Source organism: Musa acuminata, chromosome BXJ3-4 (assembly GCF_036884655.1).
Source record: "Musa acuminata AAA Group cultivar baxijiao chromosome BXJ3-4, Cavendish_Baxijiao_AAA, whole genome shotgun sequence".
Lineage (NCBI taxonomy): Eukaryota > Viridiplantae > Streptophyta > Magnoliopsida > Zingiberales > Musaceae > Musa > Musa acuminata.
The window spans coordinates 32,820,939-32,844,774 of record NC_088352.1 but is presented as its reverse complement, the minus strand read 5'-3'; the positions used below and the strand labels follow the sequence as shown (position 1 = coordinate 32,844,774).

Below are 23,836 nucleotides of genomic sequence, written 5' to 3'. Positions count from 1 at the left end.
GGTTTGTAGGAGGATGTTTAGGGGTTTTTGAAAATTATATACTCGGGTTAGGATCTTATTGATTAAATAAGATGCAGTTAGGATAGCCTCTCCTTAAAAATGTTTAGGAACTCCTACAGTAAACATAATGGCCTGAGCTACCTCTAAGTAATGACGGTTTTTCCTTTTAGCGATTACATTTTGTTCGGGTGTATTAATGCAAAATGTTTGATGGATAATACTCTTTTCCATTAGAAAGCTTTTAAGAATGGATTTGAAGTACTCTCCTCTGTTATCAGTTCTAAGGATTTGTATTTGGGCATGGAATTGGGTTTTGTCCATGTTATAGAAGTTTCGAAACACAATAGTAGTCTTGGAATTTTCTTTTAACAAATATACTGATGTAGAGTAGAGTAGGGAAGTAGAGAGAAAGAGAGGGGAAGAGAAATAAAGAGAAATGTGAGATACTAGAGGAGAGTAAGAGACTAGAGAAGATGCAATTCTTTTCATTCAAATCTGAAGTGTTTGATCCATTGACAAGCCCCACTATTTGTAGGGGTTTAAAAGCCTTGATACAATTAATGTAGGTAATGATTCTCAAGAGTAATCTCCTAGGGAATTAGTATGTCTTATAGAAATAAAAAATATGACTTCTAGGATGCCTAAATAGGAAATGGGTGCACATAATACAAGAGTGCACTTAATAGAAAAGGAGTCCCTAGGTTAGTGAAGGAGACATAATCACAACTGCGAATCATGCAACTTTTTAAATGAATTTCTAGGGATCTCTCAAGGCAAATGCGAATCAAGACATAATCACAACTTTAAACTCTTGACTTCTATGATGTGCATTTACAGCAAGTTTGTTCATTACTTAAGGCAATTTTACATTGAGTCTCTGCATGCAAATCATAGATATATTGAGTGAAGGAGTGGGCTGGTTTTGAGCCATGATAGTTAAGTGAAAGGGGTGCTAGGTCAATGAGTATATGAGTATAGCCAAGGATAGCTTAAAATGGGTTTTTTCTGGTGGAGCGATTGATTGAGTTATTGTATGCAATTTCTGTAGTGGATAAGGTTAAATCCTGGTTTTCGGGTTTCTCCCCAACTAAACATCTAAGAAGATTTCCTAAGGAACGGTTAACAACCTCAGTTTGACTATCAACCTAGGGGTGAAAGGCTGAAGAGAACTTTAATATTGTGCAAGTTTGTAATTTGATCCTTTGGTTCTTATTTTAAGATAAGGGTACGTTGAGAACAACGAGAGACAATGTACGAGAGCAATAATGACATTGAATTGAAGATGAATTAGTTTGAGAATAAGTGGTTGTAAGAGTTGGATAATTTATGGCTGGGCTAGGATTGTTGTTAGTAGTGTGGATTTTTGGCTTCACAGAGCCACTACTTGGGATGGATTGAGAACTAGTTCGATTGTCGAGAGATTAAGAAGATGCTCGATATGTTGGATACAGTTTGAGGTACTTCTCAATCTCAAGGACTCTTTAAGAAGCTTCCCCTTTAGTGTCAAGGAAACTAAGGGAGACTTCTTGTTCGATGTTAAACCTCAACTCATTAACAAATCTTCGGACAGTGATGATTTAGTCCTCTTCTATTCCACACTTAAGTTTCTCAAATCGGGCTAAATACTCTGTCACACTAGAATTAAACTATTTACGGTTTAACAATTATTCAATCAGTTGGCTTCGAAAGTAGGTTAGTAAATATTTTTTCATAATTTTTTCTTTTCATGACTTCCCATTGCTGATTCTTGGCTACATGGAATGAAGCAGTCACACATGACCATCGCATTATCGATCTCCCAAGTTTCGTTTGAGGCTAGTGCCTTCTTAGCTCATTCACATATTTGAACTTTCCTTTACTCATTAGAGAGCTCTTCATGGATTGAGACCACTTAATAAAATTTCTCTCGCTTAGTCTAATGATAGAGATCTAGAGGGTATGACCTTCAAATTGAAGGGAATATTGAGTGAATAGTTTTTGGAATATTGAAAACAAACTTTAGAGTTTCAGACATGGCTAGAAACGAGGAGTCACCAGAGAAGATTTTCGACAATAAATGCTGACATAAAGAAACAAATCTATCATATACCATTGTGGGCAGAGAGAAGAAAAATCAAAACCTAATTTTGCTCTGATACCATGAAGAAGAGAATTTTATTTTTCTATATTGTTGCTTGTATACAAGATGAAGTACATATAGTCGAACTAGAGAAAAGAAAAAAGAAGAAAGAACTACCTAAATAAATCTAGGTGCTAATCTAGGAAATATACAACTTGTTGATGTAAACAAATAAAATAATATAATTAGGAATGAATCAACAATTATATCCTAGTCTATCACATCAAATAAGATAGCATATTGAGAATCAAATTATAGCAGATTAGATCTCAACAAATCAAATCACAACAGATATCTCAACAACCGCATCCAGAATATGGAAAAAAGGATATACTTGTCCATTTTTTCCCATAGATGAACTGGAATATTGGGAGTTGCTTTAGTCAATGGATGTGAACACTGTCATTAGTCTAATCTTCCATTGTTTAATAGACGATGAAGTTTGTGGCAAAGCGTGTGATGTTGGGTCATAGGGGCTCTGCATATATGAACTTCTACATCGAAGCTTACACCCAATGATGGCCGTTGATGTAATTTGTGATGCTTTGTGCCTTTTTTATTATCATCTTAACTGTTGGCTTATCAAAATATCCTTTATCATCAGGTCTATGCAGCGATCTGTACTTGTTGTTCAAAATAAATGTTGTCAAGACTCAAGACTATCAGTTACTGATCAACCTTAAAGTTTGCTCCACTATTATCAGGACTTACTGAAACAAATTTTGGTCCGACCTTTGCAACCATTGTGTCCATCAACCCCTCATTGTTGTTGGCATCATGGATTTTATCGGGAGCATCAATACAATTATAGAATACTATCCTTCTCTTGTAATATATATGGAAGTTGATGATGTTCATTTTACCGGATGTCACAAACAATGGTTGCACTGTATTGAAAGATTTTATCCAATCTCAAAGTTCTTGAACCTCTTTACCTAGATACATGTTGTGTATCTCTCTTGGTGTAAGGGGCTTGAATATTGGGAGCTGCCTTTTGGATGGACAAAATCATGCTTTGGTTGTAAAGGCTTTGGGCTGTAATTGAAATTCGATGAAAGTTGAGCCACCGTGCAATTGCCTTTCTAATGTGTTTATTTTGGTGTCTGTGTGGGCTGTAGTAGGATCTTGATCAACCATATTAAGAGCTACCTTATTGCCAAAGTCCTATGATAAATCCTGCAGGTTGGACTACCCAATGCTAATTGTTCCACCTAATTGAGAAGCTCTAGTTGATTACCTCATTCCAGAATTCCTTTCTACATCCTTGTGCACAAATACCATTGGCCTCCCTTGTTGATCTACTTAATTGAGTCATATCACTTCACTTTGACTATTGCTACCACTACCACACTGGTACCGCTAGTCAATCAATATATGTTCCATTGCTTCTTCGTACTATATATATATATATATGTATATATATATATATATATGTATATGTTATACAGACATGTACTCTTGTTTTTTCCCCTATATTTATGTTGATTGCTTATGTATGAGTTTTCGAATCTGAATATTGATGATTAAGAATAATATATACAACAAATTCTAATCGCTAATTGTTTTATTTTCTTAATTTCCTTTTATAGCCATTTTGGAAAGTTGTTCAGGAAGGTTCGAGTCGAGGGAGGTGTGTTATTGGTATGTATCTTGTGGAAATTTGCTTCATCAAATATTAATTAGTGTTCTTTTAAAAAAAATATTAATAGGTGTTTCTTAATAAATGCTTCATGTTAATCAATTTACAGGAGTTTTCGAGGCAAACTTTATGGAACCTGCTCATGACAAACAGGACTTTGAAAGGACACCATTGTTCATTCGACTGGAAGCAAAACTTAGGCAAATAGTTCTTGATTACTGGTAAATTTTTACTAGAAAATTGATTCTTGGATTTATTCCTTTACATGAGCCACTCTTTAGAATGCTAAGAAATAAAGTGTCATCCCACTAAACCTTTGGTGAAAATGCAGCCCCTGGCATCACTCACTTTCTCCTGTCTAACATGGTCATAATTGCTGCCATTCCACTGCTTGAGCTTGGGTCTTGCTTTATGAACACTTAACAGTTCCCAGTTCACTATGATTCTCTTCTTTGATTAACAGTTGTACTTAATTTAAAGAGAACTGTAGATATAAATTTTGATATGTGATAAAAAGAAAAATATTGAAATATTATAACCACTAATATAGATCAGGAATTCAAGAAAAAGGATGTAGAAGTTAAATAGATGATGTAAGAGTTCTTTACCAATATATGTAGTTATTGTTCCTCAAACATGTCAAGATGATTAGTATCATATCATAATTTTGGGAACACTTGGGATCATTCAAGTACCTGCTAGTGAAAAACATTTCATCGGAGGGAATCTAAATGATCATATCTTTTGGTAAGCATGCATTGAATTTTAATTACTAAATGCAAGATGTAACTAGCTTTCTTCTTGATTGTCATACCTCGATCTCATAATTGTAGATATAAAGAGTGGACCATAATTCATTTAGATTTTTTTTTCTTGCTATGAGGTTTTAAGGATTTCATAATCCTACCTTGAAGGGTGGATGGTTACACTTGATTAGATTGATGTTCTTCAAATCAGGGTTCTCAATTTCGATGTGTACCGCCCGGTATAGGCGGTACGTACCGATCCGAGAGGATACCGGTGTGCGAACTGTTCTCTATTGGGCAGTACCAGTATTTTGATCGGTATCGAGGCGTACCGACCGGTACCACCTTGGATTTCGATCGTTACTGAGGCATACTGATCGGTATGCCCTGACGTGGTAGGTGAAGGTATTTTTAAAGTTTTAGGGTGTACCATCGGTATACCATAGCGTACCAACAGTATATACCGGTACGTACCATACCGAGCTCGATACAGATCGATATTCAAAACCTTGCTTCAAATTATATCTTTGGAATTGTAAAAGGAAACGAAACAAATGGTTATATTATAATTGCATGGTGTAAACTAATAAGAGAGACAAACAAAATGTATTTTAGAAATAGTATGGTATGCAGTACCGAATGGTACTGCCCGGTACGGGCGATACGTACCGGTCTGATGACATACTGGTACGTGGACCGCCCGGTACCGCTACAGTGCTACAGTGCTATAGTATGAAGAAAATATATAAAATTGTTCGATACACTAGGGTGTATCGCTCGGTACACTAGTACCGTACCTTACCGAACCAACCTCGAAACACCGATACGGTACGGTACGGTACCGGGCTATACATTTTGTTTGTCTATACATTTTGTTTGTGAGATTGTATATGGAAATTAATGGTTTATGAGATTTTGACAAATGTAGTTCTTAATAGTCTTGAGGAGTGAGAAAAGTAGTTCAAGTAGAATATCGAGGAGTGACAAAAATTTCTTAAAGAATCTTAAGGTAATGGTATCGCATTGAACTCAAGTTGGTAGGTTAGTGATGAAATTTAACATGCAATTGCTAAATAGAATTTTAGAAGATATAAATCCTCTAATAGAGTGCCAGGAAATTGTTAACATGGCTAATTATAAAGCTTATGATAGTTTCTACAGTAAATTAGATTAAAGTTAAAGAGAGGAGAATTTGTATAACCTTTCTAAAGTTAGGATAGGTTAATAAATGTGATATCTTGATGATAAAATCAATTGATGAATTGATAAGTTAATTATTGTTAGTGATTTAAAAAGGCGCTCAAGCGCTCGGGCGAGGCGAGGCGAGGCTCGAGCGCCTCGCTTCACTTCCAAGCGGCGCCGCCTGGGCGCTCGCTCGAGCCCAGGCGCTGGGCGCTTCGGGCGAGCGCCTGGGTTAAACTAGGTGACCGAACCAGGATTTTAGGTCTGGTTCAGTCTCCGTTGGTTAGTTGGTTCAATCGAACCAACTAAAACCGATATCAGCTGTTGCTGCCCAACCCTAACCCTGCTTGTTGCCGCTGTCGCTGCCGCTCCCGCTCTCGCTGCTCACAACCGCTGCCGCTGTCACCGCTCACCGCCCCCGTTGCTCGCCGCACTTACTCCTGCTCCTGCTCCTGCTCCTGTTGCCGCTGCTCGCCGTTGCTGTTGCTCGCCGTTGCCGCTGCTGCTATCGCTGCTCGCCGCTGTCGCTGCTGCTGCCGTTGCCTCCTTACACTCCCACTGTTGCTGCCTCCTTACACTCCCTCTCTCGCTACCGCTGCCTCCTTACACTCCCGCTCCCGCTACCACTGCCGCTTCCTCTTTTCTTTGTCAGCACCCCCTTACACTCTTCCTTCTTCTCCTTGTGTATACTGTTAACAGTATACTGTAGGTCGATACATGGACCACCTCCGTTTCGAGCGGTTCGATTAAAATAAAAAAAATAAAAAAAGTGGTGGGGCTTATCTAACTCATTATTAAAAAAGGAAAAAAAAAGAGTTCACAAGCCCTCTTCTCTCGTACGATGTCGCTATCCCTACGTCTTCACCACTGCCACTACCACTTCGTCGTTGTTGATGATGCTTTGCCATTGTCGGTGCACTTCGCTGTTGTCGTTGCCAATTCAACATTGTCGATGTTGCTTCAACATTGCCACTGTCGTTTTAACGTTGCCGCTGGTTCTCTTCTTTCTTCTTCCTCCACGACTTCATCTTCTTCCTTCTTCTTGCCTCCTTCCTCTCAGTGATTTAAAAAGGCGCTCTCAATTGAACCAACTAAAGCACTGATATCAGCATGACTTCCCTAACCCTAACCCTAACCCTGCTCGCCGTTCACGCTACTGCCGCCGCTGCTCGCTGCCATTGCTGCTGTCGCCGCTCTGTCACGACCTTAGCTGGAATTGCCTAAGGCGTGAGGCACCCTTGCGGCCAAAGACGCGAACTTAGCTTGCGTTGCCTAAGTCGTGAGTCACCCTTGTGGCAAAGACGCGAACTTAGCTTGCGTTGCCTAAGTCGCGCTTCGCCCTTGCGATCTTGCTCCGCAAGGATCAGCCCACTTTGTAACCTCTCGCAGGTCCCGAAGGACCTGTAAAAGAGAAAGAAGTTAGTTCGAAAGAACGAGCAACGGACAAGTCCCAAAGTCTCGCGAAAAGGAAAGCTTTACAAGCAATTCGACGAACACCTTGTGTGCACAAGAGAAAAGAGGGAGAGGGAGAAAAACAAGGCTTTCAAGGATGAACGAACAGCTGCAAGCCCACAAACAACCGCTCACCTGGTCCCGGGCGCAAAGACAAGTTCTCGTAAAGGTCACGTGCGAACTTGCGAAAGAGATCTCAACGCTCGGTATATAACCGAAGCCCCATCCAGCCCTGTGCCACCTGGGGGGTTCCTGGGGTTTGAGATGGCTGACGTTTTGGTGAGCGGAGGCAGTTCTCCGCTCACCTCCCGCGGCACGCGAAAACAGAGCTGTTTTGGGGCTGTTTTGCTCGGTTCGGTGAGCGGTCGCTTTGCAACGCTGCAGCTTGTTCGAACTTACATATTTATAAGCAAAATGACCCAAAACTAAGAGAAAACATACTGTCAAGCAGCTATACATGCAGGTGTGAGCGACGAACGGTTCGTTGAACGGAGTTGTTGCGGGTGCGCGACGACCGTTCGTGACAGCTCGTCGCTCTCGCTGCCGCTACTTGCTGCTACCGCGGCCGCTCCCACTATCGCCGCTCGTCGCTCCCGTTGCTATCATTGCCACTGTCTCCGCTCGTCGCTTCCGCTTCCGCTCCCACTACTGCTGCCGCTGCTTGCTACTACCGTTGCCATTGTCTCTGCTCACCGCTTCCGCTCCTGCTCCTGCTGCTCGCTGCTACCGATGCCATTGTCGCCGCTTGCCGCTCCCGCTATCGTTGCTACTGCCGCTGCCACTGTCGTCATTCGCAGTTGCCGCTCCCGCTCTTCTCAATCAACACCCTCGGTCTTCCGACTCTTTCCTTACACTCTTCTCCTCTTACGATAGTATATTGTTAACTGTATACTAGTAATAGTATTTGTATTTATTAGATTAATTTAATAGCATATTTTTATTTAAAAATTTAAAAAATTATATTTATTAATTATATTATATATTTTTATATTTTGGTGCCTTCGCTCGGGCGAGCGCCTCGGGCGTTTTTGGATCTTGGCGCCTTTTGTTGCCTTACGCTTTTGAAATCACTGCTTTCTCTATTCCTCCACCACCCCTTCCTCTTTTTCCTCTTTTTATTCCTCGTCGAAACATTGGTACAACTAGTGTACCATGTGTTGGTAGATTGGTATAGACCCATATTACCGGTTCGATAGATTGCCGAAATGGGTCCCGTACTTGAAATGGAAATCCTTGATAGGTGCTTTGTCTAGCGGTGACTGAATTCCATGAGTTGAGTCCCAATTAGTTTAAATAATAACCATATCACTTATGTACTTTACATAAAGGAGATGCTTTAGGATACATTGGACGCTTTTGATTCATCTTTGTTCTAAGCGGATGCATCATTGTTAACGAAATAATTTGCGATGCTTCGAGTGGTTTAGCTTCTTGGTTGTAGGCAAGTGTATCCCATATAATGGAGATGCTATGAGATGTTTTGGGTACTTCCAGATGTAGTTTCATCCTTGGCGGATGCATTAAAACGGGAAGTTCTGGGATGCATTTGGCACTTCGGATGCTTTTTTTGTCTTAGGTGAACTCATCGTGCACAAATTTGATACCTTGGAATGCGTCGAGCGATTTGAATGCTTGTTTATGATGGGCAAATGCATCACGGTTCAATGGGATGTCCTTGTGATGTCAAACTTTTGGTTTTTTTTGTTAGGGTGGATGCATCGTGATCAAATGGGATGCTTTGGTATACATTGGGTGTTTTATATGCTCTTTTATCCTAGGCATTTCAGGCAAGTGAAGAGGTGGGGTGATTGAGGAGGTAGATGCTCGACGACATTAGATTGGATGATTGAGGAGCTAGTGGGTTCAACCTTTTAGGTCAAATCAGACTGTAACACATTGGAGGTTTGATATGGTCATAGAGGATTTCATTTTAATGTGAAGACTAATGCTCGAAACCTCAATAGGGGGAAAGATATCTTTTTTCTCTTTTACTTTCACAAGTTATAACCATTACCATGTATGCTCTCAACTTGCACCTTGTCGTTGCCTTCGATAAGCTCCTCATAGCAAATTGACCAATAGCAAAATTGGTCAAATCAAACTTTGACCAAATCCAAAATATGACATGGTTGTTGTGTAGTTATGCTCGACATAATGACATGGGCATTTTTAGGGCATAATCATCTTTTCAAAGAGGTGGTCGTATGATCATTTTAAGGATGTGACCAACTTGAGGAGTGATGGTCTTGATGACGTGACCAACTTGAAACAACTGTTATATGAGAGTGGTTGTTATGATGGAGTAGTCATCTTGAGGAAATAATTGTCCAGAGACATGATTGAGTTGTGGAGCAATCTTCTTGACTATGCAACTAACTAAAGGAGAGGTCGACTTTGGGAAGCCATTGTCTTAAACTCTTAATGATGCAACCAACATGAGGCATGGTCAAGTTGCAGTGAGATACAGCTTAGGGGCCGCATACATTTGCATCTTTTGAGATGACCCTCCTTCACGAGATGGAGGTTGAAGTCAAGAAGGTTGTTCTCACTTTGTAGTGTGGTCCTTTTTATGACTTAATGGCTTCAACTACTATGTGGATTTGTCCTCTTGGCTCCTCTTGACTATACAATCAACATGAGCAAAGGTTGAATGGAAAACCATGGTTCACCTTTTCGGTCTATACTGGTGTACCAACCAACTGATGGTATGATACGTACCAAGCTGTACCGAGTTATATCGAGCATACCAACACATGGTACATGGGGGGCATACCAATGTATGTACGGCCTATACTAGTCTCTTGTCGGATCGATATGTACCGACCATACTGAGTGGTACGTTATGGTATGACGAACCTTATGGAAAACAATTGTCTTAATGATTAAACCAAGTTGGAAATTGAGATAATTCAGCTTCACGTGATGATGAAGTCATCAAGTTGGAATACTCCATTGAGGGCTTCATGGCTAGTAACTAGAGGAATCATAATAACCTTAAGCCATTGATGAATATGTGGATCATTACGAACAAGTGTGAAATGACTATTTGTTGAGTCTCGTTGTTGAACAATTGTGAAATTTCCTTGTCAGACGATCAACAGTTGGAATATCATTTTGCTGCACTCTAGATTGCTTTCGCAGCTGCCCAATGGATGAAGTGGAGATCGATTGCTTTTGCAGCTGCCCAATGGATGTGATTGAGGCAGGTGGAAGGTAGAAGTATCATTCTCAAGCATTTTATTTCACAGTAGTCAGAAAATTACGACAGATGAGCCATGAGGGTATCAGAGATGGCACACAACGCCATTGATACTGTGAAACATGACATGTTATTTTGCTACTCTCTAGATTTGGAGGAAAATTAAGGAGAGGTTTCATGAAGCACATAATTGGCTTTTGCTTGGATTTTTAGATCCAAATACTTGAAGAAAGAATCAGTTTGGGATTTATTAATCGACTAATAAAAATTTGGAAGTTCTTTTCGGAGGAAGAAGTTTGATATTTTGTTGTGTGGTTCTATACATATATAAAAGGGGATATAAGCAAATTTGTATCTAATTTTAGGATCTGTAGTTTTAAGAAAATCTTCACAAAACATAACATTTCAAAACATTTAAGTTGAAATAAATTAGATGACTCTATAACCTGGTAACTTTTCAGCATTGCTCTTGTAGGAGTATGCTTCAATTATCCATGTACGATGATAGAAAAATGTGAATCTTCATAGAATTTCCCAAGTCTTGGACAGGCAGAAAAATGGAGCTGATGGCATACTTCATCAAATATCCCAATGTAGTACATAATGTCCAACTTTTGAGCACTTTGTCATTTCTTACTATTATTATTTGAGATTCACAAGGATTCTTCCTAAAATTTTTTCATCTATTGCAGGAGTTCATCAAGTTGAAAGATGAACTGCTGAATGTACAGTTGTTTATTCCCAAGTAATTCATGATAAGTTCTAATTATATTATCTCATTAGAAGTCAAGAATAGACAGATCAAACATACTAATACTGCTCATACAAATTGAGTATGTTGATTGCCCTGTCAAAATTTGTTGGCATCAATTGAGATTGGTCTTGCTTGGAAAATCAGTTATGATCGTTTGAGCCTTTGACACTGTCCTCTTAACCGATGTCATTTCATCAATTCACTAATATTTTCCATCATCATGGGCTGCATATGGTGTTCTAAATTTTCCTATGCTCCAATTATTATCCATCCCTCTTGATACTTGCTCCATAATTGGTCACCATCAGTATAATATATTTTGGACCAATCTCCCCAACGACACTGTTCATCAAACCCTTTGTGTGCATCATGAATTTTGGACACAATTGGTTTATGAAAAACTGTCCTTGTAATAAAAAAGGTATTTGATTATGCTCGTTCTTATCGTCTCGGACAACTATGGCACATTAATCTAACACTATTGCTTCTTGAATTATTTAGTCCAATCTCTAGGCTCTTGAACCTACTCATCTACATAGTGTCATGTTTCTCCATTGGATTAGCAGGTTGTGTTCTTGGACCAAACTTCTGGATAGATGGTACCATGCTTGGTAGGAAGGACATTGGGTTGTATGGGCTAGGATCTTATTGAAGTTGAACTTCCTTCAAATTCTAATTTTCTTCTTCTCCTTGCTGTAGACATCATTAATCCGTCTTTGTTTTGTTGTCTATGGTGGGTTAGCACCAAGATCCAAATTTAAGATACTAAGAGTTGACCTTTGAAAATCCTTCTGAAAAGTTCTGTAGTCTAGGCTGCCTTATACTTATTGTCCCACCCAATTCTTATGCACCAATGTTGGTTTTCGTTGTAAATGGTCCACTAAATAGATCTGGTCCGTTGCCACTATTATACTGATACTGCAAGTTGATCAACCGATGTTTCATCATTCCCTCATACATGTGTTGATGCTCCAAGGAAGAACATGTTATCAATTGTGAGGCTCGAGTCAACATTATCACCGTGCCTCTCATACTTATCATATACTTTCATCTCTATAGCACTCTTGTTAGGTTTCTCACAGTTTGCTTTGTCTTATAGTTATAGGGCTTTCTAGGCATCAAGTTATTCTCAAAAGGTCCTACTTATCTTTTGAGGAACTATTATCCATTTAATGACATCAGGAAATCCATCAATCAAGTGCTACTTCAGATGGGTTATTCTTCTACCTTGATCAACATAGTCGCAATGGACACTTTACAAATGATGGCACTGCCCCGAGCGATGAGTGTGTTGTTGTGTCGGATTATACGATTGATGCCTTGGGGTCATTTTCCAAAAAAAGTAAGAGTAAATCCATGCTAAATCCTCAAATTTCCCGGATAGATCCACAAAGTCAAGCATTGATCCGAATGAATCCGCAATGGCAAAGGCTAGATTCATTCAAATATTTTGATCAAGCCAAGATCAATTCTGATCAAGGCTAGATCCAAATCCATCTACCCTTAGTTTGCATAGATTAAGCCTAGATTCACAAAGATCAAGTCAAGGTCCGAATGGATCTAGTCGGAACTAGCTAGATCCAGTGATTTGAAAAGCGTTAGGCGCTAAAAGATGTCAAGGTCCAAAAACGCTCGAGGCGCTAAAATATAAAAATATATAATATAATTAATAAATATAATTATTTAAAATTTTAAATTAAAATATGCTATTAAATTAAGAAAATCTATTAACAGTATTGAAAATTAATAATTTTAAATAAACCTAACAATATTAACAATATATAGTATACTGTTAACAGTATACTGTTAACAGAAGGAGAAGAAGGAAGTATAAGCGGGTGCTGAGCTTGCTGACTGAGAAAAGAGGAAGCGGCAGCGGAGTGTAAGGAGGCAGCGGCGACAGCGGTAGCGTTTGCGAGCAGCGACAGAGGCAGCGTTTGCGAGCAGCGACAGCGGTGAGCAGCTGCAGCGGGAGCAGGAGCGGCGAGCAGCGGGAGGCGCGAGCGACGACAGAGACAGCGTTTGAGAGCAGCGACAGCGGAGAGCAGCGGCAGCGGGAGCAGGAGCGGCGAGCAGCGGGAGGCGCGAGTGGCGAGATCGGGATCGGGATCGGGAGCGATGAGGGTTAGGGTTGGGTTCTCACTTATATCGATTTTAGTTGGTTCGATTGAACCAACTAACCATCATAGATCGAACCAGGACCGAACCAGACCTAAAATCCTGGTTCGGTCGCCTTGGTTAACCCAGGCGCTCGCCCGAAGCGCCCAGCGCCTGGGCTCGGGCGAGCGCCCAGGCGGCACCTGTTTGAAGCGTGCCGCCTGGGAGATTAGCGAGGTGCTCGGGCCTCGCCTCGCCCGAGCGCCTAGGCGAGCGCCCGAGCGCCTTTTTAAATCACTGGCTAGATCTATCCTAGATCAATGATGAACAAGTCTTGATAATCATAGATCTTGCTTAGATCTTAGATCAACCAAAAACTAAAGATAATTTCATATAATTAGCCTTAAACTAGGTGTACATCAAGGAGTTCTAACTTCTAACCTAATCATTCAAGAATAAACATTCTCCTTAAGCTTGATAAGAGTATAAATTAAATCGGCTTTAGAGATCTAATTTTGTTATTTAAATCAATCTTTCTTTTTAAAGTGAATTAGAGAGTAAGAGAATAGGATTAACAAAGCAAGTGAATATATTATCTTGATTTAGTTAAACCATTTGCATATCGAGCAAGGTTCTGAATACTGTACCGTAACGGTGTACCGATCAACTATCGGTACGGTGTGTACTGAGTTGTACCGAGTGTACTGACATACGGTACACTAAGGTGTATTGATGTACCACTCGTATCGGTCCTCTATCGGACTGGTATGTACCACCCGTATCGAGCAGTACGATACGGTATTGCAAACCATGATATCGAGATCATACTTTGAGATAACAACAATTATGACCATCATGATAAGAGTATAAAGCGTACCGATGTATCGCCCATATCGGTCCTCTATTAGACTGGTACATACCGTCTATACCAAGCGGTATGGTACGGTGTTGCAAATCATGATATTGAGATCATACTTTAAGATAACAACAATTATAACTATCATAATAGGAGTACAACCGCATTGGTGGACTCAGTCAACCTCACAAAATTTAAAATTACAAAATGACTTGTTAAATTACCTTATGCCTAGTGATCATCAAGATGCTAAAATGATTTTCTATGGCCATATCATTCTATAATGAATATTAGAAAAGAATTTGACATAGGCTCTAAAAGATATTATTTCACTTGAAGAAGAGCCATATTTATATATATGGATATATATGTAAGGTTTAGGGTTTAGGGTGTTATATATATATATATATATATATATATATATATATATATATTAAGGTCTACCATATCGAAGCGTACCGCTCGTACCGGGCAGTACATACCGGTCCGACAGGTTACCGGTACGTGGACCACCCGGAACCGCTATAGTGTTACAGTATAAAAAGTATAAAATTGTTCGGTACACCAGCGTGTACCACTCGATATGCCCTGATGTACTGCTCGGTACACTGGTACCGTACCGTACCGAGCCCAGGTCGAAATGCCGGTATGGTACGGCACGATGAACCTTGATATATATATATGTATATATATATATATGTATATATATATATATGTATATATATATATATGTATATATATATATATATATATATAAGGTTTGTCATACCGAAGCATACCACTCGTATCGGGTGGTACGTACCGGTCCGACAGGTTATCGTGCTACAGTATAAAAAAATTTAAAATTGTTCGGTACACCGTTACTGTATTGTACTGAGCCCGGGTCGAAATGCCGGTACGGTACGGCGAACTTTGTATATATATATATATTGTGACACCTTGATCTCAAGCTAAAATGTGGAGTGTCAATAGTGATATCATGAGATGAAATCGTGACAAATGGTATCAAAGCCGATCTAGTATTAAAGGACATGATGTGGGGCTCAGGTAGTAAAGGGCTTCAGTCAATCTAGTATTAGGTATGATGAGGGGCTCAAATAGGAAAGGGCTACTCATGAACGGGATTAGAGGACACGTCACAATATAGAACCACTATTGGGCTAAACCTAACTACGGTCTAATTTTGGGTTATGTTTGGCCTTGACAAGAACGTCAAGACTTTAAGTGGCAGAATAAGTGTGTGAGATTATGACTTCAATTTAGTGACTTAGTCCTACGGGCGAGGTTAATTTGACTATTAACCTAAGGCTCAAGCATTTTGGGTAGTGATTCAGACTCAACAAGTTAACAGCGGATTGGTTATACCATTGAATTAGGTGGTGTGGTGATAGTGAAATGGGTGAGAGTAAAAGATGGGGATAGAAGGTTGAAAGGTGGAGGTTAAATAGACCCAAAAGAGAGCCCAATGGTTGGATTTGAGTCTTAACCAAGATCCAATCGTTTTTGATCGGAATAGGTCGGTAATGATCGAAATTTGATCGATTCACTTAGGAGTTAGGACACAGGCTAAACCAGGTGGTAGGCCTTATATTGGGCTTGAACTGCCCAGTTTTGGGTTCTCTGCTAGCTAGTTGGACCAGTAAATGCTAGTCATATCAAATCAAAAGTCCGACATTCTGTGGCAAATAGTTTGAAGTTACTGAGAAAATAAATCAAACTGTATATGGGCAATTGGAAAAATACCAGACCATGGTACTTGGAAACAAAAGACCTCATACTTTCATCTGAAGAATAAATCAAGCACTCCCATATGTCATCATGTTTTAGAAAATCCACTTCCAAGTATTTAAATGAAATGAGGAATATATTTTCTAGCAATCCTCCCATTTAAATTTGTAGCACTTTCTTGGAAATTCTGTAGAGGTTATATCATTAAATGGTGATGTTCAGTTTTACTAAGAACATAGATAATCTCTAGTTTTCTAAGTGACAATTCTGGATCAAGTATTATCAGCTTTCTTCTAAAATAGCTGCACATAATGGAGTTCAAGTAGGATGTTCCCAAATTACCTGCACTTTACTACAATACTTTAGTCCAATAACAACTACTGGCTGGACCATCTACATAATGATCTCACCAACAGAAATCCGTTATATTCATGAGCTCTTCAATAATTCAGTTCTGGAAGAACAAAGAGAAAAATGGACTGGTAGCACTAGAACTGTCATATCCTAAGTAAGAACAATGGATAAGGAGACAAACTGCTCTGTTTCTTCTTGAGAAGAGTCAGAAGACAATGATCTCAGAACTGACTGGCTGAAAAAGATGTCAGATTCTTTTTTTTTTTAAACATTTGTAAGGATGCTTTGTCATCTCAGCTGTTTTAAGGTTTCAAATGTTCTTTTATCTAGCTTTCATGTTAAGTAAGTGTTTTTTGTAATGATGAACCAGCACTTTAGTTTACAACTTTGATTCTGATTGCTATAATCAATATATTCAGATAGGAAACTATAATGGAGTAACTTTGCTTTCTCAAATACATGATTATATAACTGTAATTCCACTGATTAATTTAATCATCATAACAGTGATGCCGTTCTTTTCTGTTACAAGTTTAATTGTTATTTAATTTACTTTCTGTAATGTTAATGGTTTCTTGGTTTTTGCAGGAAACATAATTGTCATCTGATTGGCTATCAATCCTACAGTACAAAAACAGAGAAACGGAAACTTAAGGATTCTGATAAACACTCTTATGAGCATTCATCAAAAACACAGCACAAAATGCCTTCTGTACATGTTGATGGAGTTACTCGTCTTGATGGTATCATGTTATCTGAAATTGTGTTTAGCAAATATTGTTAAGAGAAGCTGAAGTGTATGTTACCCATAACCTAGCAACTGAAAATTAGATTTTAGAATCAAAAGTATTTGAACTGTGATGAAAGATAATGTTGATACATGTTGCTGATCTATGCAGTCAGCTTGATTTTTATGGTTGTTAGATGCACATGCTTAGATGAAGAACTGACAACAAACACTGTGGTAGGATTTTTGTCACTGGATGAAATTCAATCTGTAAGGGAAGTCTTATTGGAAAGTAATCCTGGATATACCTTTTAAGAAATTTGCTAAAAATGAAATTTCAGTATTACACTGAGAGCAGATATATATGGCCATTATCAGCTATGATGGCCTTTATATAAGAAATTAACACTAAGGCTTTTAGTAAGGTAATTTTGGTGGAAGATATCATCATAGGAAGTTAAAGGGTGGTATGGCAATTGGCATACTTGTTTATGAGCACAATTCAGAAGTTTACACTAGAAAGGAGACTAAGAACATTACAAGTATGAGTGAGGAAATGGCTTATGATAGTTTCTATAGGCTTACTAAATCTAAGGATATTCTCGTACTATTAGATTTGTAAAGGATGAAGGCCGAGAAGTGCTTCTTAATAATTCTAAGATAAATCAAGAATAAGTTATTTAATGAATATCCTATAAGAAAGATAGCTTTAAGGACCGAAAATAGTGAAGGATCTGAAACCATTGATTTCTTGTAGAAATAAGCAATTGAGAGTAAATAAATTATTTTATAAGGAAAATAGGTAATACTGTACATTTTGATGAAAACTCTTTCAAGATAATTTGGATTTTAGATGATCAGTAGTTTGGTTAAATATTGATTTATCACTTTCAAAAATTAAGAAAAAGCTTGATGATTAAAGAAAGCTCTTGATGCCAATTTATAAAAATATGGGAGGAATCACTATTCAAAATTTTGAGTTAATGTACCATATTATAATACTATATGAAAGGATTACTAAATGAAAACTAGAATATAATACGAGTCTTCTGTAAATCAGTTTTGGTTTTTCTTGAACTATCAACAACAAGAGCTTATTTGTTGGGACAATGAAATCAAGTATGGAAAGAGAGACTCGCAGATGTCTTTTCTTAAAAAAATTAATGGTTTAGTTTCAAGATAAAATGTGGTGGGTATTCAAGAGATGGAGCTAACTAGAAGTCGTATTTAGGTGGTATATGATATAAATGAAGTTTTCTTCGGAAGATAAACAACTATATCATTCAGCTACTTACAGGTGAATATTTATGGGGATCCAAAACTCATTCCATATGTGAGATGCCAAACTTGTCCTTGCCAGATTAGTGAAGTTGTGGCCCAAAAAATTCTGCTTCTAGGGAAATAAGTCCATTGGTTTAGTAAATTATTCACTACATACTGTTAAATAGAATGGAACTTGATATTACTCATTCTTCAAAATTTTGTGAATGCCTAATCCACTACATACTAGTAAGGTCAATGTAAGTTTTCATGCTCAATTCCATGATAGCTCAATATTCTAATAAAGCTGCTAATTGCACAATCATTCAAACTTCCCTGTTTTTGAGATGTGTGCTCTGATACCGGATATATACATTCCCGTTCATGAACCACAACTCATGAGCTATTTCTTGGTCATCGATGATGTTGCTTCTGAAGTTTAAGCTTTTTCTAAGTTGGCAACTATGCATTGGAAACATGGCAGAATGCACTCTTTATATGTTTTTATTATTAATATGCTTTGCCTATTTTGAGAGGAATGATGTGCTTGTTTGGAAAATAAAAATTCTTGATGGCTATTATATTCAGTATGGTTTTGTTTGAGGAAAGGGACAATGTAAGAACTTATATTCCTCCTTGTTTAAGGAAAATGTGTCAAAATGATGGTAATTGTTCAAATCATGTGTTTAGCAAAGATGGTTGTGTCAGTGGTTAGGAAATCTTTTAAGGAAAAAAAATGGAGGATTTGGTGTAAGTAAAGCAAGCAATATACTAGAAATGTACAAGAGACAAATCTGAGGATGTCAAGCCAATGGCTAAACACAAATGAACTATGAAATGGTTGCTGATGATAGATCAAACAGTTTTGTTGGTTAACATAAGTAACTACATAAGGTTAATTCACAGTGTGTGTATATGTATACTTAGCCATGCTCATCAAAGTTTGGCATGCACAATGCTTTTACTTACAGGCTGTCCCAAAATATTTTGATCAGTGTCGAGGAATTTCTGGACGAGGAAATGCTGTTATCAGCTAAAGACTGAGCATCAAAATGATATACCTTCAAAAGATATACCAAGATTTTCTAGACCAGTGGACTCAGGAATCACACTTGTTTCATGTTTGAAAATACAACTACAGAAGCTTTTATTTGTTAAGACAATAAATGAAAAAAATATAGAGAGTAGAAGGAAAGAATTGCATATAATTTTTTATTGACTTGGAAAGAACTTCGGATAGAGTCCTTAAGACTTATAATGATATCTATTGGAAAAAAAATCTACTAGTCTATTAATGTCATTAAAGATATGCATGACAGTTAACTCATTAGTGTTAAAACTATATTGTCTAGAGTCTCTAGACTCTAGAAAGTTATTATTATAATACTACTTCAGGAATCAACTATAAGTCCTTACTTTCTGATATTCATAATGGACAAACTTACAAGCCATATACAAGATAGACCCATATGATAAATGTTATTTCTTAGTAATATTATTCTGATTGATGAGAGTTTTGATAAGTTTTAAACTTGAGTTATGGAGACCCAGGTTTGCAGTTGAGTATCAGACTTGTTCTGGTCCATGATCAGATTGGTACAGGTCCAGTCCATGCTGTTGTATCGATAAATGGAGACGAGGACAAGAAGAAGAAAGAAGTCAGGGAGAAGAGAGGGAGAGGACAAGGAAGATGAGGATGAGAAGTACCTGGAGGTCTGATGGTGACTCCATACCTTGCTTGCAAACCTTAAGTGGTAGGCTGAAAAAATTAATAAATAAACTGGACCACATAGCCCAAAAAGGGAAGGTCTATGTCTTGATTCATGCCCTAATAGATACCGGTCGGCATATATCAATCTGGACCAAATTGCATTCCATGATGAGGAAAAATTTTAGAAACTAAAGATTTTAGATTAATTAGGACTAACATTAAATAGATGAGATATAATTTTAGTAGTAATAGCAATAGAACTGAGGACAGTTAGGAAGAATGGATAAGTTCATATGACAAAACCTTTTAGATATCTTGGATAATGTAATTATATCATGTAATTCAAGTTATGTGATTAAGAACTTGCATCCAATGGTTATGGATAATAATTTCTATATCACTTCTATGATCATGTTTGTCTCTTGACTGATGACTTTTGTAGCCCTTGCCTCCTGCATTTTTGCAGTTGTATTTGAAGTGTTTGTACAAGCTACTTCAATCATTGCAGTTTCTTCATGCTTATTCAAATTTGTGAAAGTTGTTCACCATGGGAGAAACTTGTGAAAACAAATATGATGCTCATGCTTGTTTATGTATTATAGGAGAACTCATCAGTAACAAGTCGGTTAGAGCGCTTGAACCTATTAGCTATTCGGGTATACAAGCTGTTGTGCATGGCCAAAAATTTTGAAGTCTGTGTTGCTAGTAGTGAGTCTATTTAGTTCTATATGACTCATAATAGTTCTTGGTACAATGATAAGGTTACTGCTTTGTGATTTCGGTGATCAGGATTCAAGTCTTCAAAACAACCTCTCTAAATATAAAGATAATGTTGTATTTATTGACATATCGTAGACTCCACATTGGTAGGAATTTCATACGCTGGGTTCACCTTTTTTTCTAGACCTCATTTTAGTTCTTCCATTTTTAGTGTGGAAGTAATTAGGCTGTCACAATATTTTCCATTTAAAGGCTTAATTTGCTCATCTACCTTCAATATGTAATCCAAAGCCATTCTCTAATGAACATGTGAAGCCCACTTCATTTCTTGATGTGTCTCTTGTACCATCCACTCTAACTCTTCCTACTTGTCCCACTCATCTACATACATAGTATTTATTACCCCCAACCACTCAATTCTGTTATTACTTCCAGTAGTAGTAAAAGCATAATTTTGGCTTGTTCCTCACTGTCATGAAGAGATTCTGGGTTCAAATATTTGCAGAGATGGTGTCGAAGCATATGCAGAGATTCTGGGTTCCTCACCAGTCTTTTAAAAAATAAAAAAGAAAAGCTTATGGAAATTAAACTGGTTTTGTGTTTATGCCCAACTAATTCCATAGATTTTCTGTATTCTCTCCACAAAAGAATAATAGAACAGTTACCCAGAATACTTGCTGTAAATTACAATTGAAGGTCCTTACTTGGAATGATTTATGCAGCATTTCATACATTATCTCGTATTCTAATTTTTCTGTTTCTGTGTTTATTAAAGTTTCTGCTGCAGAACCTTCTGGTCAAGCTTGTGCTCAATATTCTATCGTGGAGCAATCTGAACTAGGAGAGGTAAATTTTTGCAAGCTCATATTTGATATTGTGCTGTTTTGCTATTTAAGTAAAATTTTAATGTCGTTAATGATATTTTATATCAAGTAAAAACTCTAATGTAAAAATCCTTTTTTAGTTTTTGGTCAGTATACTCTCACATGTTTGATATTGTTCTTTGAGTATTTTGAATATTGGTAAACTCCTTTCTTCATTATACTACTGCTACTTTCTTTTTGACGTTACATTATCTTGATATGCAATGGAATTTTTATCTGTACCCTTGTATCCAACTGAAAAACTATTGCCATTTGATTAGCTGTTACATTTTTTTTCTAGCAAACTGGTGAAAGGTTATTTTCTCTATCCTCCATATGATCTTAAAATATTAGCATCTTGGTGATAGGCTTATCCTTTCCAGGGATAATATCAAGATGCAAGGTTCATGCACTTGGTTGATTCTTGCATACTTTTAGAGGCTCGATCATGTATTGGGAGAGGATGTGTGGATATGTTTAGGTTTGCTAGAGCTTTGGAAATTAAGTATTTTCAGATAAATATAAGATGCTTAAAAAGTGAAGATCGTGTTGTTAGTGATATTGAGGATCGAATGAGAGAGATTGTGTTATTGAATAATTAAATGCACATTCATTAGATAGCTTTAGAGGTCAAGTGATTAGTAACAAAATTATGAAAAATTGTGCAATCGATATGAATAATAACTTAAAGAAGATTAAAAATAGATAAGAATTGAGGATCGAATGATATTTGATCTTCAAGTGGCAGTTTGTTTAAGTAGTTTTCTACAAGGTTTGTAATACCGAATGATACCAAGCGGTATGTACCGGTTTGTCAGCAGACCGGTATACGGATCGCTTGCTATCGAGCGGTACTGTCGATTGAGGCTTATCGACGTTGTTTTCGCTCCGTTATCATCCTAAATCAGATGGTGACCGAGGGAGAAGAAAGAAGAGGGGGAAGGGGAAGAAAGATAAGGGAGAAGAAGAGGAGAACCTGGAGATCGGCGTCACTTTCCTCCTCGTTTGTTGGCGACTTCTCATCCGTGCGTTGGGAGAAGAGAGGCGATGCCTCGGCGAAAACCTTTATATATATGTATATATATATATATATATATATATGTATATATATACTGAGTGGTATACCGAAATATACCGCTTGGTTTACAATACCGTACCATACCGTACCGTACTTAGTGAATATCGAAATTTCGGTATGGTATGAATTTCAATCCTTGGTTTCATGAAAAATAGAACTAGTAAAATTCTTGATCTTTTGAGATGTTCTTGGTATTTGTCTATAAGAATATTGTAAATATTGAATGTTGCTCAAATTATATAAGATTTAAGTTAAGAAGCCATATTATGAGACTGAAAATTAGTTTCTATGATAAAATATGAAATGAGTGCCACTGAATTTTATGTCTATTATAAAGCTTCTAGAGATAAATTTGTTGAGTTTTAGAAAATTAGTATCTAGTGGTTTAAAAGTAACAAAATTATGTTTGATGGTGTTGTTGCTAAAGCAAGGAGTAACTTTATTGATATACTGTTTTCTGATGAGAACTTAATTGTGATATACTCTTGCTTGAACTATGGAGACTAATCTTAATAGTTTATTGTGTAGACGAAGTAGATTAAAATCAAACATACGACGTGTAGTTTTAGCAAATCTTTGGGACTTAAAAGGTTTTACACATTTATTGGATCTGCCATTAGCACGATGGGAAGATGGATGAAAATTTAGTTCATAGATTGAGAATAAGATAGTTTGGTAGAGGGAGATCTCACTAGTATTGCGTAACCTCTCATATAAACATGGGACTTTATAAGAAAGCTGCCAACTATATGCTTTGTAAGTTGGAATATTAGGTCTCTGGAATGCAACATATACAAAAGATTACTTTCATTGACATGAGGATCTTGAGATTACTGTATGGCTTAGTAAAATATAATAGATAAATATATATATTTCGGAAACAACTTAGTATGTTCCTATTGTAGATTCTATTATCACAGTGCTAAGTGCTAACCATACATGTCAGTCCATTACCATATCAGTATACAGGAGTGTCAATCATTCTTTTCAACAGGACAAACAATTTGTAAGTAATTTCTAACAAGTGTACTCAGGTAAACCATACCGTACCAGTCAATATGTCTGTCTACTAAAATTCCAGTATGGATATGTAATACTGTATTTAAAAGCTTGGTCCCTGTTCATGACTAAATAAAAGAAAATTATTTAAAGAGGTCTGAATATACTCATGAGAAAAGGCCAATAGATGCACGATCTAAACGGGATAATTAGAATAAAGATGCATGAAGAAGAAGAGGAAGACCCAAAAAAACTTATTAAAATCAGTAGAAAGATAATGCTCTCAATCAAGGTATGCAGTTTCAAATAATACCGTCCGGTACGGGCGGTACGTATCGGTCTGTCAACTGAC

The 23,836-nt window shown here is 37.5% G+C and overlaps 1 protein-coding gene across 6 annotated transcripts in view; it reads left to right on the top strand.

The window, feature by feature from the left end:
• Positions 1 to 23,836, top strand: part of LOC135586758 (protein MICRORCHIDIA 2-like) — an 86,355-nt gene that overhangs the window by 45,357 nt on the left and 17,162 nt on the right. For 5 of the 6 annotated variants that reach the window (XM_065149756.1, XM_065149757.1, XM_065149759.1 and 2 more), the window contains exons 13-16: positions 3,709 to 3,760; positions 3,868 to 3,979; positions 16,715 to 16,869; positions 21,320 to 21,390. In XM_065149756.1, the coding sequence (XP_065005828.1) occupies positions 3,709 to 3,760; positions 3,868 to 3,979; positions 16,715 to 16,869; positions 21,320 to 21,390 (390 nt within the window). The remainder of the gene's footprint in view (positions 1 to 3,708; positions 3,761 to 3,867; positions 3,980 to 16,714; positions 16,870 to 21,319; positions 21,391 to 23,836) is intronic. The other variant, XM_065149758.1, reaches the window with a different exon arrangement.